Source organism: Dryas octopetala, chromosome 5, assembly GCF_963921425.1.
Source record: "Dryas octopetala chromosome 5, drDryOcto1.1, whole genome shotgun sequence".
Classification (NCBI taxonomy): domain Eukaryota; kingdom Viridiplantae; phylum Streptophyta; class Magnoliopsida; order Rosales; family Rosaceae; genus Dryas; species Dryas octopetala.
In genome coordinates this window covers 11,502,792-11,522,794 of record NC_141370.1, presented here as the reverse complement: position 1 = coordinate 11,522,794, position 20,003 = coordinate 11,502,792, and the positions used below count along the sequence as shown (strand labels likewise).

The window sequence follows — 20,003 nt, the reverse complement described above, 5'->3', positions numbered from 1 at the left end:
CATCTACAAAATCATTTAAAAACATATCACATCTAAAATCTAAATTAAAAAAATGAATTTTTCTTCCTCTTTTCCTTTTTTACCCCTCTTCACCTCCCACACTCTCTCTCTCTCTCTCTCTCCCTTCTCTTTGGCCAACCCTCCCAACCCAGCCCCTCCCGATCCCACCCCCACCACAATCTTCCCGACCCCAACTATAGCTCGTGGGGGGATGGCCGGCACCAGGGGGACCCGCCGGTGACCTTGGGCCACCGGGAAATGCACGGCCTTGGCTGGGCTGAGGTGCACACAGTGAGAGAGTCGCACGGGAGATGAGAGGGAAGAGAGGGATGGTCGGAGGGGACGGGGGGGAGAAAGAGGAGCTGCAAGCTAGTGGCTGGTGGTCCGGCGCCGGCTGGGCTTGGTCGGAGTTGGCCTAGTCACGACTGGACTGTGTGAAGTCACGCGAGAGAGAAGGAAGACATAGGGAAGAAGAAGAAAAATGAGAGAAAAGAGAGAGAGACTCAGGTAAGTGGAAGGGGAGGGTCTGGCGGGTTGTGGTGGGGGTGGGGCCGGGTGGGGTCTGGAGGGGTTGGGTTGGGAGGTTGGCTGGAGAGAGGGAAGAGAGAGAGAGAATGGGAGGTGGAGAGAGTTAGAAAAGGAAAAGAAGAAGAAAAATTTATTTTTTCAATTTAAATTTTAGATGAGGTATGTTTTTTAATGATTTTGTAGATAATGGATACAGTTGAAATACTCCCTATAGTTTAGAATCTAAATTGAACTTTAGCCTTTAAATTTTGACAGAAGGGTGTAATAAATTTAACGAAATGGGTCATAAAACTAGTTACACTATATTTATCAATAAAATTTGCTCTTTACAAAGTAGGTGAATAATCAAGTTGACACTTCCTAAGTTCCTAGATTCATATACGAGTGCATATAAATTTTAGTGCGATTAAAATTTCACAAGATTAAGAATTGACGTGATGGTTGGAGAGTTGTTCTTATCTTCTACTTGTTTGGAGATACCATCAGTATCAGATATTCTTTTGATTGTCAAATAGCTTTCTTCCCTTTAATTTGTTTTGTATGGCACCGGCCATTAATCCAAACTTTTAATCCACCACCATTGTGATAGTGCTACGCGTGATTTTACAAAGCACAACACATATTGATGGGGACAATATAGTGCGTACGGTTATCATCTATGGAGGTTAGTGGCTCCAACACAATCAAGTTGCTTATTAGTATCAATTAATATTTGGTGATGACTTCAATGAAAACTCCCTCTGATCTAACTTTTGTGCTCAAAATATCGAATAGGAAGGCTGAAAATAACTTTGGAAAAAAGAAAATTTAATAACTAATGCTTGGATTTAATAATACCAAAATTAATGCCCAATGAAAAATTAATCTGAATAAAGAAAAAAAGAAGTTCCCCCAACCACATGCATTTAGTTTTGAGACTACTGCTACTCACTTAAGTGAAATTTTAAGCACGAACAAGCACTCATAGTACTTTGTCATCAAATTTAATATAATGAGTTCAGCAGCACTTACAAATTTAATCCAACAATGATTAAACATCATTTGTCTCTCACAATTGCTTTAATTTTATTCCTCATTTAAGTACCGTCGTTGGTTTTGCTTTTTCATGGCTCCAAATAATGGACAGTTGGACACATATATTGGCCAACCAACAATATGATTGGAGGTTCCGCTGCTAACTACTGCAAATTAGATTATCCTGACATCTCTCGAATTTAGAAGATGGAGGAAGATTTAGTTTCTGAGGACACCTTCTAGAGGAGGTTAAGAGAGTTTAGATTCAATCTTCCCAGATTAGCTGTAGTTATGATTCTAGAATAAGAGCACCTCTGGTCCTTTTTGCATATTTTTCTTCAATTTGAGGATAATTTAGAGAAAAAAGTTAAATTTAGGGAAATGTTGTCCAATGCTAAAGTTAAAATTTTCCTTATATATATATATATATTTTAGGTTTTTAGTCTAAAATCTAACCATTGGAGGTTTGGGAAGAGTTTGATGAGCCTCATCCATATAACTTGATTTGAAGAAAATTTTAGGGAAATCTCAAATTTGGAGAAATTTTAGGAAATGGTTAGAGTTCTGTTTTATATCATTTTTCTCCAAATTTAAATTTGAGGAAAGGTTTAGGGAAAGACTTGAGATACTCTAACGAGGCAGCTCATGCTCTAGCCCATTTTACTTTACATTGTGAAAATCTTGCTAGTTAGGTGGGGAAGCCCCTATATGATTTTTCATTCTAACTTAACTCTTTTTAGTTTTCTTTAATATATGTATCTTCCAATAAATAAATAAAAAATTATCCTGAGATATTTGTAGGCAGTAACTCACTAACTCCAACATTAAATAAGCAATTTTCAAATTTTAGAAATGTTTCAAAAAAAAAAAAAAGAGAATTTTAATTTTGCCTCCTAAAATTTGACCCCACTATAGTTTTGTTTTTTTATCTTCTTTGTCTGAAAATAGGTTTGATTTGCTTCACCTAGAATTTCTACCAATTCCTCATTTATTTTAGTACCTAAACTTTAAGAACAAACTATAATATGTTGTTCCTCAACGTTTCATCTAAATCATTCAAGGATAAAAATTGTTACCTTTGCCTCGCAGAAAATCACTTTCGGTAACCATAACGTACAAAAGTGATTATTTTGGTCACCGGTACTTTTGTCCTTAACTAACACACTTATAGGACATAATAGTTTAAAGATCAAAATGAGACTGAAGATTATGAACCAAAGTGCTACAAGCATCAAAGTTTTAAAGAAAATCTAAATCGACTCCAAAAATTATTAGAGATTTCAAGGCATGCAAAATGTGCCAGCTAAAGAAATAAGAAAGTATATAAAGCTATATAAGTCACAATTAATACCTCATTTTTCTTCACAAATTGACGAAAAACTACAACAAACAGAGGTTACAAAACATTAAATACCCATTTGTACAGCTTCACAAATGGGTATACTATAACATTTATAGTATAACATAGTTTGATACTATAACATGCTGAGTATACTAATAAGGGATCGTTGATTGTTCAAAATCTTAAAAATTAACAAAATACCTGAACAACTACTATATATTAATAATCAACCTAATTAAAAGGCTGGAAAACATGGATATATAAGAACTAGAAAACCAACAGTTGACTTTGAGATAAATAAATATTGTAAGAAATAAAAGCTGCCTTTCTTGTTGTTTCTTTATTATAATTAATTATGGCATGATTGTTCTCCTAGAAACAGCATGGCTTCTGCTTCTTGGATACACATCTGTCTTCACCATGACATCTTCTTGATCAAACTCACATGGCTTGTCTTCATCAATCCTGCCAATCGCAACACTGATACTCCGAGGCATCATCGTTGTATTGGGCTGCTGTAGTTTTGGAGGAGCAAGATTTAACTGATGACCAGTTTTGTTATTGCCTAAACTAGCCCTAGTAGAAGCAGCCCTCAGAAGCTCTCTGTAATCTTCATTATTGTTTTGGCTGCTGCTTGATTTGGTGGAGCTGGTACTGAAGCTTCTGGGCAAAGTAATGGGGATTTGGGTTGGACAACCCATGCCCATGCCATAATCCAATTTTCCAGAGCACTCAGTCATGCTCTGGATGTAGAAGTCTTTGGCTTTAATCAAAATCCTTATGGGGACCTTCATGAACCTTCTGAATCTGCTGCTTTCTTTGCTAGCCTTCATGGTTTTGCAAGTATCAAATTGCTAAAGAAGAAAAGGGTACAAGTTATAAATATATGTGTATCAAGGCAAAGCAAGAAAATGATTGGGAAATTTGGGAAACAAGAAGTGCTTATGATTGTGGAGAAGATTGTGATTAGATGTGTTTATATATGAAAGTGATGCATGGCAGAGAGGGAGAGAGTGATTTGGGGTTTGTTTGTTTGCAATTTGTTGGTATGTATGGGAGGAGGTAGCTTTTTTATGGTACGTGGTCCAACAAAGCATATTATAGAACTCACTGAACAAAATGGGCGGGACGTGTGGACTTTGTCAAAGTAAAGCCGGATTGGAATTTGAAAAGACTACACTGGGATAAGAACAAGATTATAGTGTCTATATGCACATGGAGGGTAAATAAATTTACGTTATCTCAATTGATCATTTTATACGAGGTCCGTTGAATTTAGGTACCAAATTGTAATATTTTTTTATTTTAACTATTAAAATATTTATGTCATTTCACTTTAGATACTAAATTTCAGTTTATGTACCAACTTCAAAAAACATGGTTATACTGAACTGTGACTGTCTAACAGTCATAAATTTTTTATTGATTTGTTGTTTTTTCAATATTTACAAGGCTTAAACTTTAATGTTTAGTCTATAGGTTATATGACTTTATCCCCCAATCCTAAATTAAAAGCATTAAACCTTTATAAAGTTTGAATTTTTATGAATTTGAAACAGTTACAGTTATGACTGTCGAACAGTCACAACTGTATAGCAAACTAATTTGTGACCTAATCCAAAATGTCTTGTTTTAGGTTAGTACCTAAATTAAAAAAACTTAGTGTCTTGCTGCTTTACTGAAAAACTATTAATATTTATTATTTAATCCTAATTTTCTATTTTATATATCTTTATGATTAAAACAAGATTTGAGATTCTAATAAATTTTAAAAGAATTTAAAAATTCATAGAAATCTAATTCTATTCATTTTAAAATTTTTATAAAAATAGAAGTGTATTAATTCAATCTCTTATGAATTTTAAAGGATTTCATCAAGTGTGAATTTTGATAGATTTCATGGAATTCAATAATTAAGAATCCATGAAATTTGCAAGAGTCTATAATTCTTTTAAAATCTATTAAAATATCAATTCAATACACCCCCTTAAATTTCACTTTTATTGGATAAATGATATTTCACTAAAGATCTATTAGTGAAATGATAATCATATTAGTGAAATGAGTGCTGATTCAGGAGAACAATTAATAATGATCATATTTATGAATGGAATGGGCGATGTTTAAGCATAATTGTTTTTGTTTGATGTACTGAAATTTTGTCGATTATATAAGGATGGTTGAGCTTTCTATGCTTACAAGAGCAAGCACCCAACAACATGTTTAGTTTTTAATTAATTTATTCAGGTGAACAACTGATATTACAGAATGGATGAGTTTACTCGTAATGCTCACCACCACTTTTTGTGGTGAGCAAAAATGTACTCATTAGTAATTAGTGACTTTAATTATTCAGTCATTGCTAGCAAAATATTGTGAAATTTTTTTACGGACCCCAAAATAGAGGACATGTGGCATAACCAGCGACTAGTGACCACGTGTCGCTCTCTACACATAATTCTTTTTTTTTCTTTTTTTTTTTCTTTTTTCCTTTACACACGTTGTTGAAACTCAAGAACGATATTAATTAGCTCCATACAAGATATTGCATGGCACGTCTATTTTCATTTTATAAACTGTGAAATTGACCAATATCTCAGTTTTGATAATGAAAACTTATCCTCATAAAAAAGTTATTAATTAATCAAATCATTCCTTCCTGACCAATTCATCACCACCTCTGCAGAACAAAATTCATTCCACCAATTAATAATACCTACATTGTCGGCCATGTACTAAGAAATTTATATTGATAAAAATTAACATTATCCTCATTTTTAGTTCAAACTATTAATGCAGTACCCCTAAAATGTTCTAAACTGGGCAACATTTAAATAATTGAAGGTCTAATCATATTACTAATCTTCCATTGGTTATTGTCTAAGGTTGTTCTTGGACATTCAAAAGCAGCTTACAATTTTAGGTGAGCCACAAGAAGTTAAGTGTTTGATAAAAAAATATAAAAACTGCTTTTTCTTTCAATTGTGATTCACTCACTATAATTTATAAAAGAGTATTAGTTATTATACATAACTCTAATATTTTACATTAAAATTTATCAAACATTTTATTACTTTTTTTTCATTCACAACATTTTTTAAAATATAATTTACCAAATACATAACTGTTTTACTTTACTTAACAACTATTTTTTCTTGCAACAGTATTAAACTATTTCTAAGACACTTATTTTGTTATTGACAAAAGAAAAGAGGAGGTCTCATTAGGATGCATGGAGTAGAGGAAGAGATATTCGATCCATTTTGACATCACATTGGTGCCTTGGCAGTTGGCACTAACTCTTTTACTAAGCGAAGGCTCGTGAGATTAACTAATAGGACAAATGAGATTTGAAAAGGCAGAATTATCTACTATCACATCATTTATACTTTAATTGTAATATAATATGATCATTAAATTTACTTATTTGAAATTTGCTTTGATAAAATAATTTACTTAATGTCATTAGTGTTAAAAAAGTTTTAACTATTATTTTTCATGTTAACCTAGCCTATGTTATAAAGTTAATGCTTGTGTTTTACAGACTCATGCCTATGATTTGATGTATACCTTTTTTTTTTTTTTACAGAGCTAGATGAAAGTGGCGAATAGTTTGTAGTGTGAATGTATTTCCAAATAATTTGTATTTTTGTCTCTTTTGTATTAATATATTCATTTTTTACATGTAAATGTAACAAAAATACGAAAGAAAATTGTCAAATGGTTTTAGACGGTGAGGACTTGGTGTCCTTACCAATCACTCAGCTTATTAAAAGTGGAGTGGCCTATTAGACTATTTATGATTTTAGCCTTAGAAACACTCATAAATCTAATGAAGAATAAAAATAAATGTTATGTCAGGAAAAAGACAATGATAATTAGCAAGAAAAAAGTATGTGAGATTAAACTAAAACATATCATAAATTTTTCTTTGTTTGTAAATAAATAAGTGAATCTGAACAATAAGGGACACTCTTGTCTCCTCCTCAATCCTATTCTTCCTTAATTATTTTGCTTGGACTCAACATCTTTTACTCCTCCAATTCATCAGAAAAAAGTAAGTGAGATTAAACCAACATATTAGTCACTAAAATTAAATATCTACATTGGGTTAATAACAGAGTCTATTTGAATAATTGCAATAGCGCATATATCTTATTGTAAAAAATAAAATAAAAAATGAATAAAGAATAAAAAATAAAAAATTGAACATGTATGTAATTGACAAATAAGGGCATGCAAATGTTACCAAATGTTTTTGTCCAAATTCACATTCCATTCAGAATCACCAATTTTACACTCAATTGCTTTAAACCGAAAAAATTAAATTGACCCAGTCATATATGTCCCCTATACAACATATATGATAATTTAAAACTCCAACTTCCTCAAATTATATGTCCATTTACATCCCACTTGTGACTTCTGTACTTGTATGTACGTAGCTTGTGATTGTTGTATTTGTGTTGGTCAGGACAAAAGAAAAGAGTAAAATAATAATAATAATAATAATAATAATAAATCAACCAATCCGCCAAACACATTCAATATTTCCATAGCCGTCCAATATCATGTTACAAGTGGCGGTGAATTTAAAATTATGTTAACCAAGTCAAAAGAAAAAATCTGTGTTTATATATTCTTTTTTTTTTTTTCTTTTAAAAAGTTCGTACGTAAAAATCTGTAAAAGTCAATAATGTGTAGAGTCAGTAACCCCAGTATACTGATGCATTATGCATACATTACGTTTTCTAATACATTTTTATTTTCGGTGAGATTTTTATAAGATATTTACTAATTATATATATCTAGCTACCATACATGATCATGATCTGCAAATTAAGAATGTTTCAGACATCATATATCCAAATGCTCACTCTATCATGTTGACTGAATCTGTTGAATGAAACAGAGTTGGCTAACTTGTCCCATATAAGATACGTACTCGATCTCCTCCATGTCATTATCATATATTAATAATTTTTTACATAATTATTAGCTAATTTTTGGCCCATATTTTTTTGTGCTTAGAAACTTTCTCTGTAGAGTTATAAATTAGTGTTTGTAATCAGATCGACCAAATCTCTGATGTCTTTACTTTTGTTTATTATTCTGTATTTTGAAAGGAAGACTGTGATTTTCATTTAAGAAGAAATGTCTTTATATAGAGCCTCAAAAACCTATAAAGGTACAATATCAAATAAAAAATTCTAACCGCGTAATATATAATTGATTAAAAATTTAAGTCATATAAAAAAATGTTACGGATCTATTTCTTTATAATCTTGGTATTTGAGTTTCTGAATTTCTGTAACTCAACCTCGAGATCAATTGGTTTTTTTTGTTTTTTTTTTTGGGTCATGAATCGGTGTTTGTTTGAGCATGGCTGTTGATCGATCAGCCATTTGTTAGGTCTAACTGCGTTATTATCGAAGGCTAGAGTGGTTCACATGACCCAGTCAGACTTTTATCCTTGTTAGGAGGGTCAAGGTAATTAATAACTGATTAGTTATATAAAACAAAAACAAAAACAAAAAAAGAGATTCCTTGTATCTGTTGGGAGCTAAACTAGTATAATGCCAAAATGTAAATTGTTCCAAATAGATTTGACCAAAAAAATATTGTTCCAAGTTGACAAAAGTTTATATAAAGAATTTCTTTGGTTTTCAAACTTCTGAGGAGTCAAGGCCCATCCATAATATATTTACTTGTAGCCTTGTAGGACTAGAATGGTTATATGGAAGAAGTCTACGAAAATTTCACTTTTTATTTTTAATTTTTTGCATGAAAGTCTCATAAATAAGTTGTTGTTTTGTTTGAGACATATAATTGTTGTGGGGGGAGATTATTCTCTTAGCCCAAAATTCAAATTTAAAGTGTGAAGCCAAAGTAACAAACAATATTTGGGCCGAACCCATAAGAGTAATTTAACTGAGTTTGAGGTTGTAAAACTATTCTAGTAAAAAGCCCAAGAAATGGTTAAGTTTATCCTCGTGACTAAATTCAATTGAGAACGTGGGCGTGAAGTGCAAGTAACATCACGCAAACATTGGGATGGAAGACGCGTGGAAGGAGAAACTTGCGCGTTATGTCGTGAACTTTATCCACAAAAAATCATCGACTATATATACGTAATCATAGTCATTGGAGAATGTATGCAATCAAACCATTTGAGCATTCATTCGCATCAGATATTAACTGACTTGAGCGTCGGAGTATCTTTTGCAGGTACCCCACCCACCGTTCAAAAACAAACTCAAATTAAAGTCATATAACGAGCGTTCCAGAGTTCAATTCCGAAGTCAACATCAACAACATGTAGGCCAAGTTATCTTCTTTGAAAATTTTGAGTCCAACAATTGTAGTGGTTAAGTTAAAACTTAAAAGTATCATTAGCACATTTAAGGTGTCATCCCAATATTAATTGATTAAAAAGAAATTATTGTCATGTTAAAAACAATTGTATTTTACTAATGAAATATGAATTCACAATAAGTGAGAGGACTTAAAGATTCAGACTTTCAGTAGTAAAGTGCATTTACTCTCCATTCAAGGATGATATCTCTCTCTCTCTCCTTCTTCTCTTTTTGTGACACCAGCATGTCCCTATCACACAGGGACATGCAAGATATTTTCTAAGTGAGATATATAGTGTCATGAAGTAGTAATAGTGTGATACACACAATACCTTAATGCATGAAATGCCTAAAATTTGTAGACTTTTGTATTGAATACTCAGCATCCAACGTGAAATCTAAAGTATTGAGCCTATTAGCTTGAACCCACATCCTGGCTCCTCCTTGCCCATGTATCACAGCATTTTAAGTAGGCCCATATGCACCAATGTGAACTTTTCGGAGAATTCTATTATTTGGGCCTAGGGATATAGGGAGAACATCAATTACTTTGTGGGCCAAAGGCATTCTCCAATACTAGGCCCAGAAAACAAGAACTCTTTGTGGGATGTTTGCATAATTAATGTGGAGAGTTAATTACACTTACACCTCCTGAGGTTTATTGTGTTTTCACATACATCCCTGAGGTTTCAATAATTACATATACACCCCCTGAGGTTTCAAAACTGTTTCATATAACCCCCTATAGTGAGCAAAAAATGATGATAAATTATGCAAAAAGGCATGCTAAGGGGTTAAATGACCTAATAAGATTACTCAAGGTATAAAGTCCAACCTCAATACAAATATTTTCATTTTTGTTTATTTATTTTTTTCTCTTGTAGGGGGTTATATGCAATAGTTTTGAAATCTCAAGGGGTGTATGTGTAATTTTTTAAACCCCAGGGGGTGTATGTGAAAAGACGATAAACCTCAAGGGATGTAAGTGTAATTAACTCTTAATGTGGATGTAAGACCCCTTCGAATGCCGATTATGAAATTTAAAACGAAAAGTTCTCATATGGTCATATCCTGTTTAAATTATGCATCAGGTAAAAGTATTAAAAATCTCTCCAAATAAAGTGTCGTACCCGGTACCCCAAGTGAATAATAAGTTTAAATTTTTAGTTCTTTATTAATAAGCCACAAAAATTCATTACTCAAATTCTCAATAATTCTATATGACAAAAATGCCTTTTTTTTTTTTTTTTATTTGAGGGGAGGGAGAACGAACTTGGTGCATTGTGAGTAATTATATTACTCTTTCAATTAAACTATTCAACAACTGCGACAAAAATGCCTTTCAATAATTCAATTTAAAACAAATTTAAATTTAACAATAATTCAAGTAAATTTGTGTTATGTTTAGGCAAGGAATAAAATTTCGGGTTTCGAGGAAATTTCGATGGAAATTTCGACTGAAATTTCGAAGATTTTTAAATTTCGACAGAAATTAGATAGAAATTATGGAAATTACTACCAAAATACGGAAATTTTGAATGAAACTTTACTATATGTTTATTTAACATATTATCTACTACATTGATAAAAAACATTGAAGAAACCAAATTATATAGTAAGTTTCATGTGATATAAGATGAATATAATGTGCGTTGAAGGTAAATACTGTGAAATAAAATTAGTATAATAAATAAATAAAATTAATATATTCTTTATACTCTATAATATATACACTAAATCCTATATACTTTATAATCTATACTCTATATTGCTTAAGATATCATATAGGATATTAGGGTTTAGGCCCTTTAGGATATTTTTAATTATTTTTTATATAAGAATGTATTAGAGTTTATTGGTTTAGGGTTTAAAAACAATTAAACGAAACCCTAAAACGGCCAAACGAAACCCCAAATTATTATTTTTTTTTCAATTGCCCAAAAACCTCAAACTAGGATATGGTATATGATATTAGAGTTTAGCCCTTTAGAGTATTTTAAATTATTTTTTATATAAAAATATATTATAGTTTATTAATTTAGGGTTTAAAAACAACTAAACAAAACTCCAAAATGGCCAAACGAAAACTCAAACTATTTTTTTTCTTTACAATTGACCAAAGACCCCAAATCCTAATCAACCCTAAATCTTTTAATTTTTTTCTCTTTTTTCCTTTTTTTTTTCTTTTTTTTTTTTCCTTTTTTTTCTTTTTTTCTTTTCTTTTCTTTTTTTCTTTCCTTCTTTTTCTTTTTTTCCTTTCTTTATTTTTTCTTCTTTTTCTTTCTTTATTTTTTTCTTCTTTTTCTTTCTTTCCTTCCCTCTGCTTTCTTTTCCCCCGAGTCTCCAGCTCCACACCTCCACGCCTCCACTGTCTCATTTCTTCTCCTTTCTTCATCTCTCTCTCTCTCTCTCTCTCTCTCTCTCTCTCTCTCTCTCTCTCTCTCTCTCTCTCTCTCTCTCTATCTCTCCAATCCATCACCAATCCACCATCTCTCTCCCCAAGACTCCCCCTGCCATCGCCACCCTTGTCGCCCCCCCTGCCGGCCTCTTTTTCCCCCCTGCCGCCCCCTGCCGTCGCCCCCCTGCCGGATCTTTCTCCCCCTGCCGGGGGGCCCCCTCTTTCTCTGTTGATCTCCCTCTGCCGCCCCCTGCCGCCGCCCCTCCTCTTTCTCCCTCGATCTCGCCCCTGCCGCTGCCCCATTTTTCTCCCAAAACCCAGTCTCCTCTCCAAAAACCCAGCCTCCTCTCTAAAAACCCATAAATCCAAAACCAGTTCACACCGAAAATTTCACCGAAATTTCAAAAATTTCGAAAATTTTGCCGAAATTATCCCGAAAATTTAACAAATATAGGTTTCGATTTCGACATCCCTAAAAATCGAAAATTTTGAAATTTAAACCCTTGTGTTTAGGTAAATATGCATGAAACCCATTTTAAAAAGTTCATCTTATTATGCTGCATGAACCTTAGGATTGGTCCAATGACTCCAATGTTATCCCAAAGTTTGATTAATTTGTAGTGGTCATTAAGTTAATTAAAAAACTGAAATGAAAGTATGAACACATTTATCCAGCACAGGCTTTAGTGTTAGGACTTCTTATAGCCCTTCTTAAGCTTACCATTTAAATAATAATAATAATATAATTAATAATAAATTGAACTGGTGGTAAGCTGTTAGCCCTACTCACGAGGACTCATTTGGTGGGTCATGTGACACCTATGTTGTAGCTGTAGCATACTAGTAGTATATGCCAATTTTATTCCAATATTTGTAATGTGGAAGTGGAAATCCAGATTATATAAAACGATTGGACAATTTTAACAAGTACATTAAGCTTTCTATCTGAAGTTTTGAATCATTAATAAGTCATAAGACTCATTAACAATGGGATCACCCACATTTTGTTCATTAAATAGTAGACTGATGACTCTAATAACTCCAATAAACAACCAATGCACCTGTTCTGTACTGTGCCACAAACCCAATACATTATTACTATTATATAATCCAACCTAAATTGGCACTGCTTGTGACAGTGTCCAGTCTGCCACACAACAACTACCAAAAATCTTAAATATTCAACAAGTATATTAAATTATCAAATTTATTTGTTAAATAATAAAATGGATAAAAAAATCTACACTTACTTCAGTCCCTAGTTAAAGAAACTCCTTCGATCCTTTTGACAATAATATGTCTATATTAGTTTTCATTCTAAATAAATAAAAAATTAATTTATAAATAGAAAATTATGATTAAATACCAAATCTCAATAATTTTTTGGTATAGTATGAAGACCATATAATTTTTCAATTAAACTACCAAATTTAAATGTAGTTTTTTAAATTAGGTCATAAATATGTTGACCCCTTTGATTTGAGCCTTTTTCATTTGATATTTTTATCCTTTGGCCCACATATGATGAGTGTTAGTTAAAATTTATGAGATTTTGACAAAATTGTCCTTGAGACTTTTATATTATCTTGAAAATTTACTAATGTAGTCTCAACTTCACATTTAGTTGTGCCTGTACGACACTCACATCTAAGTTATGAGACAGTCACAATTAAGTTATGACTTAATTGAATTTTTTTTAGAGAAATTATACTACAATATAATATAAATAGAGGTCAAAATAATACTTTTACTCAAAATAATATATAGTATAGTGGTGTGAGTTGTCTCTTTCAATTTACCAAGATAGTCACAGTTAAGTTGTGACTGGATTGATTTTTTTTTTAATATAATATAGTATAAATTAATGTAATATTTGTGATGTAATATTTTTTTTATTTTTTATTGTAGTGGCATGTGATGTAATATATGTAAATTCTAATACCTTTTACTTTATTAATTTGTTTTACTTTTCAACTAGTACCTAATCTAAAATGTTATTTAATTTTGGTACCTAAACTAAAAAGTTATTTAAATTTAGTAGTTAAAATCAATGTACCTATTTATAAATTGAATAGACTAAAACGGACATACATTGTAAGAAAATATTAAGGCATAAGTTCAATATAAACACTTAATTATAAATAGGTAATTTCAATTGGGTCCATAAACAAAAAAAAATTTCAAATGTATACCCGAACTAAGATTTAATTTGAAAAATGACTATCTGTCAGTTAAGTGCTTATATGACTTTACTGACTAGACTTTTTTAATGATGTGGAAGCTAACTTTTTTTCACGTGTTAAAAAAAAATTACAAAAACATGTAAAAACTTTTCCAAGTGACTATCTTTCTCCCCAACTCCCTCACTCTCTCTGCAACTCTCTTTTCCGCAGCCCGCGCCGACACTCAACACCGTTGACCCAATTTCCTGGCAACATTGAGACCAGCCACCACCCCAGTCAGCTTCCCCTCATTGTTCTGAGCAAGAAGGTGGTCTTGGATCATTCACCGAACCACTGAGCACGACCAATCGACGCCGAGAAGCCGCAGTGGCTCCTACAACTTTTTCGGCCAATTTTGGCGGTGTGGGCTACGGTCAGCAAAAGCCACGTAGGCACTTAACTAACGGACCTCCATTTTTCTTTTATTATTTAAGTTAAATCTTAGTTCATGTATACATTTGAAAAAAAAATTTCTTTATGGATCCGGTTGAAATGACTTATATAGTTAAGTGTCTATATTGAACTTTTGCCAATTAACTTCTAATCAAGAGACTGAGACAAGTATTATTCATAAATTATGATTCATTGAACATATTTAGTAAAGGTTAGGCTCACTTTAGCCACAAATAAATATGAATTGGGTGAACTCAAATTTAAATAAATTATAAAATATTTTATCGTTGAAAAAGAGTAACAGTGTAAGAAAATTAACATTATATTGAAAAAAGGAGTGTCAAACAGGCCTGCCCAAGCACAACACAAAATGACACAATTAAAACAAACAAACATGACACGACACGAATAAAAGGGCTGGGCTAGGTTGAAGTTTTAAGCTCATTAAATACGGCATGAGCACGACACAAGCCAAGCATAATACGAGCATGAACACAAAATTGACTCGAATTAGACATGAGTGTACTCTTTAATATTGTTTTTTTTTTTTTTTTCATTTTTTAAAATTGTTTCAATAATAATATTCAATTTTTATACAAAAAAAATGTTAATATTTAATTATAAAAAAATAATATCATATGATTAGTTCTTCACCCTAAAAAAAAACTTGTAAGCCGACTGTTTTAAAGCAAGCATGAGTACAACATGAATGCGAATGAGCCAAAGGCCATATTAAACCTAGGTCTTAATTATATAGGTCGCCACAGAAACACGATGCACCTAAATTAATTGGATGCGTTGGTTCGTTTCAGAAATTAGAAGAAAGCGTGATGTGGCGGTGTCTGATTAGGTAATAGGGGGTGCAAGCAAGCAACAACGTTCGAAATAGAGAAATTATTCTGTATAATCGATATATTAACACGTAGTATAACCAATTTATGTATTATAATATGAGTGGATGTTATTAATACTATATTCTACTAATATAAACATATCGTCTAATAATACTCTTACACTTTAAATTAATTATATCATATAGACGGTATATCGATTATATCCTATAATTTTTTCTTGAATAGTGTAAACTGGAAAAGCAGTCAAAGCAAGACCGGATAAGCCAAAGGAGGCGTACAGTCAAAGCAACACACTGTCACGGTCAAACGCTTAGCTTAGCTGGAATGGGACTCTACCAAAAAAAAAAGCAATTATTATTTAAAAAATAATAATTATAGAGAAAGTGGGGGGCCCACTTGGGTTCATTACTTTATTAATTTTGGGAGTTTTTTTTGTTTGTTTTGTGAGAAAAAGTGTCTGGAAATATTCGATTTGCTAAATCGAGAAGGAGGAGAGAGTCTGAGTGACTCACTGAGCTGAGCTAGTCCACCCCCGTGGGGGTTGGGTCATGAGTCTCATGACTCAATTACTCATGGCTTGTACTTTACCCAATTAGGGCTCTCTTTTTGACCCACCTAACTTTCTCTCCTAAATACCAATTTTGTCCTCCTATCCTTTCACTTTTCTATGTTTTCAAAGTCCTCTTCTCAAAATCTCTCTTTGCATTTAATGAAAATTCAATATTTAAGACTTAATTTGAGTGTCATTAAGAGTTCATTTTGAGAAAAAATTATAGGGTATAATCGATATACCGCTATGTGGTATAACCAATTCAACGTGTAATGGTATTACTGGACGATGTGTTTATATTAGTAGGATATAGTATCAATAACATCCACTCATATTATAACAAATAGACTGATTATACCACGTGTCAATATAGCGGTTATACAGAATAATTTATCCATTCTGAGATATAATTTGATGATTTAAACCATTTCTTTTCAAAATTTAGGATTATTAATGAAAAAAAATTAATTAAATTATAAGTTATTAGTTATATGTGATGAAATCAATAGACAATTTTGTAACAATTTATTTAATCATGATGATAATTTAAAATAATTTTTAATTTGACAAAAATTTAGAGCTATAAACCTATAATTGAGTTCGGGCAACAACATTATAGTCTTTTAGTTTATGTTATACTTATGTGTATAAGGTAAGTTGTGTAAAAATTGAACTTTTGATTAATAAAAATTGATGGGCTCAGAAAAGGAGTTTTTCTTGGCTTGTGCCTTCCCTCTATGCCTAGCCAAGAGCTAAGGACAAGGCCGATCTTGAAATTTAGTGGCATAAGGCGAACCATAACAATTGGACACTCAATTTTTCATGTACATTATTTAGTTTTAATATAATATAATATATATATATATATATAAAGGGTCTATATAAAATATAAGGGCTCGAAGTAGTTGCCTACTATACCTACCCTAAGAGTCTGCCTTAGTTAAAGAGTTGAAACAAACATTTTTTTTGATTAATTAGACTCGGAACTAGTGAATCGATATAGAGCCATAGTAATCCTACGTGAGAATGAAACTCTTGTACTTAAGTCTTGTTGTTAAGAATCTCAACTAAATAAATAGCAACAATAATCCCAACGATAAAAATTATAAAAGACACAGCATGTAAGGATAAAATTGTCATTAAATTTTTATTTGTGGGGCGGGAAGAATCCCACTCCCACCACTTAAATTCTAATTAACAGAGACTTAACCAAAAAATAAAAAATAATTAACAGAGAAACCTACAAGAAAAACAAATTTACAGAGAAGCGGGAGGTTAAGGCGACACGTGAAGTGACTGCACGTGCCGTGCGCGGGCCGAGGGGCTTATTCATCGGCTGCAGCCCGTGGTTTCCGGTCATCCGATATTTCGAAAGTCACCATTTTTATTTTTACAATTTTACCACGAATATAATAATAATAATAATAATTAAAATTAAAATGATTATTTTCGATGAAGACTCAAAGACTGAAGGGCTTTCAGTAGACTAGTTCCCCAAAAGAAGAGCTCTATGGCTTTTCCATGCTCTCTCTCTCGGGTCTCTTTCCTTTTGCTTTTGGCGGTACGGCCTCTCTCATAGTTTTTTCCTCTTAATCTCTTCGGATTCCTCATTTTCTCCGTTTTCTAAGATCTGGGTGTTACTTATTTTTCTCTCAATTTCTGTACTACTACCTCATTAGATTTACTTCTAGTGTCCACTGTTTGCTTATCTTTGAGTGGTCTAAATTATTGCACATCTTTTGTCTTCTGGTGAATGGGGGTTGTTGATTGAGCCCTTTTGAAGCTTGAACATGAAGTGAAACAAGTTTGATTAGTGTTGTGTTTTATGATGTGTGTATTATGATTGTAATGATGCTTTTGACCATAGAAAGAGATCAGATAAAAAAGCAACAGAAGTTGTGTGTGTGTGCAATAAATAGAGTATTGCTGCTTGTGATTGTCTACGAGGGAAAAACAGGTGGGAGTTTTATTCTCTCTCTTTATCCCTTTTCACACATTTCATGTGTTACCCAGTTGTAATGTTCTCTGAATTGTCATTGAAGTCATTTTGAGAGTTTTAATTGTTTTTTTTTCTGGGTTGTTAATAACTTTGAGGGTTTGGGTTTCCTTTTCTCTCAAAAGGGTTTTCAAGAATGCCTATGTTTCAGCCCTCAAAGAGGGATGGGGTTGTTGGGTTTGATGGTGGTGGAGATGGGCATGTTTTAGATCTGGACACAGCCGTCAAGGATGGAGTTTTGGGTGGTGTTGGTGGTGGGGTTGTTGGGGCTGGTGTTGGTGAGAAATTGGATCTGAAGAAGATGATTGAAGAGCTTGACTTGTCTGAGGTCCCTTCAGTGTTTATTTGCCCAATCTCTCTGGAGCCAATGCAAGACCCAGTGACCCTTTGCACTGGCCAAACCTATGAGAGGTCCAATATTCTCAAATGGTTCAATTTGGGGCACCTCACTTGCCCCACCACAATGCAAGAGCTTTGGGACGATTCCATAACCCCAAATAGCACTCTTTACCATCTAATCTACACTTGGTTTTCTCTCAAGTATGTGCTCATGAAGAAGAGGTCGGAGGATGTTCAGGGAAGAGCGTCGGAGCTCCTCGAGACGTTGAAGAAGGTAAAGGGTCAAGCTAGGGTGCAAACCCTCAAGGAGCTTCAACAAGTTGTGGCCGCTCATGCTACTGCCAGGAAGACATTGATTGATAAAGGTGGGGTTGCTGTAATTTCATCTCTTCTAGGTCCATTTACTTCACATGCTGTTGGTTCTGAAGTCATTGCGATTCTCGTGAATTTGACCCTTGATTCAGAATCCAAAACTAATTTGATGCAACCCGCAAAGATTTCGTTAATGGTGGACATTTTGAACGAGGGGTCCATTGAGACAAAGATCAATTGTACCCGGTTGATCCAAATGCTAATGGAGGAGAAGGATTTTCGATCAGAAATCATTTCGAGCCATAGCCTCTTGGTAGGACTAATGAGGCTGGTTAAAGATAAGAGACATACAACTGGAATCTTGGCTGGACTTAGCCTTCTAAGAACAATATGCTTGCATAAGGAAGTAAGGGGTCTGGTAGTGAGCATTGGGGCTGTGCCTCAATTGGTCGAATGCTTGCCTTCTCTGGATCCTGATTGCTTAGAACTAGCTCTCTTCGTGTTGGATGCATTGTCGTCTCTACCAGAGGGAGGATTAGCATTGAAGGATTGCCCAAAGACCATTCCGAATATGGTGAGGCTTCTGATGAGAATTTCAGAGACCTGTACGCATTATGCACTGTCAATCTTATTGTCTGTATGCAAACTTGCCCCTGAGGAATGCTCATCAATTGCTCTGGATGCTGGTCTAGCAGCAAAGCTCCTCCTTGTGATGCAAAGCGGTTGCGGTCCTGTCTTGAAGCAGCAGTCTGCAGAGCTCTTGAAGCTGTGTAGTCTAAACTATACCGATACAATATTCATTTCCAAGTGCAAACTTACAAGGACAATCCAATGACAGGAAAAGTTTACTTGGGTATGTATAACCACCCCTTTGATGTTACATATGTAGCCCTGAATAGAATGTTGCAAAGAATTTCAGATGAACTCAATATATGAATATGGCAATTGAGGTACGAATTAGCTCTCCTGTATATACTTAAAAAGTATGTTTGTTCCAACAATGGATTCAACATTCATGAAGAAGACTCATAATGTGGACATCACACACTATGCTGGTTGTAGTGGAATCATGTAATTTTCTGGGCCGGTGCCAATGGTTTTCGAATAACCCCAGCAGAAAGAAGAAAGTGTAGTTGTTGGATAAAGATACTTGTTAGGAGTATAATTTGCTCCAAATGTTTGGAGCTTGCAATGGCAAGTGTAATTGTTAAGAAATTCCCTTGGTCTTCTCCTTGAGGTCTTGGTAGCTCCCAATTTTCCTGTTGTTTTTTAAGTGGGAGTTTTGCTTTTGACCCACTAACTGTAGAGATTGGAGAGCCCTTGGGCTCTGTCCTTCAAGATATCCATTGAATGTGTACATTGAAGTCAAGAATTTCTTTTTCCACTTATCTACTTCTGCACAGCTTCTTGTTTAAAATGTGATTTTCTGTATTTAAGATCTCAGATTCTTGCTTAATCTTCCTCTTCAAAGTTTGATTTTCTCTCTCTTTTTGCTTGTTTCACACACACGCACACGCACACACACCAAACACCCACACAAACCTACCCAGTGGTCATTACGCAGACAATCCCAGAGGAAGAGAGAGAGAAGGGGGGGGGGGGGGTTGCAGGTCCTAGCGTTCACTACATGTGCTGGACTTTACTATTTTGGGGCAAGACTAGACGCTTTGGTGAATTGGTGTACTTCCTTTTATCCTTT

General features: G+C 33.5%; 2 protein-coding genes across 3 annotated transcripts; one reads left to right on the top strand and one right to left on the bottom strand.

The window, feature by feature from the left end:
* Positions 1-3,082: 3,082 nt before the first annotated feature.
* LOC147284283 (uncharacterized) lies at positions 3,083-3,906 on the bottom strand. The gene has a single exon (XM_086245251.1). The coding sequence runs from the start codon at positions 3,715-3,717 to the stop codon at positions 3,238-3,240; it is 480 nt and encodes a 159-aa protein (XP_086101377.1). The 5' UTR covers positions 3,718-3,906; the 3' UTR covers positions 3,083-3,237.
* Positions 3,907-17,159: 13,253 nt separating this feature from the next.
* Positions 17,160-19,698, top strand: LOC147284282 (U-box domain-containing protein 30-like). 2 transcript variants are annotated; one of them, XM_086244220.1, is made up of 3 exons: positions 17,160-17,614; positions 17,779-18,357; positions 18,457-19,698. In XM_086244220.1, the coding sequence occupies exons 1-3, from the start codon at positions 17,497-17,499 to the stop codon at positions 19,137-19,139; spliced, it is 1,380 nt and encodes a 459-aa protein (XP_086100346.1). In that variant the 5' UTR covers positions 17,160-17,496; the 3' UTR covers positions 19,140-19,698. The 2 variants fall into 2 exon arrangements, with proteins under 2 accessions (XP_086100346.1, XP_086100345.1); XM_086244219.1 differs by having other exon boundaries at positions 17,779-19,698.
* The last annotated feature ends 305 nt before the right edge of the window (positions 19,699-20,003 follow it).

Bases quoted from the DNA above. Each gene is read 5' to 3' on its own strand.
- LOC147284283 (XM_086245251.1), bottom strand. From the start codon at position 3,717: ATGAAGGCTAGCAAAGAAAGCAGCAGATTCAGAAGGTTCATGAAGGTC.
- LOC147284282 (XM_086244219.1), top strand. From the start codon at position 17,497: ATGATTGTAATGATGCTTTTGACCATAGAAAGAGATCAGATAAAAAAG. The intron at 17,615-17,778 runs GTGGGAGTTTTA...TTCTCTCAAAAG, and splicing joins TGTCTACGAGGGAAAAACAG to GGTTTTCAAGAATGCCTATG.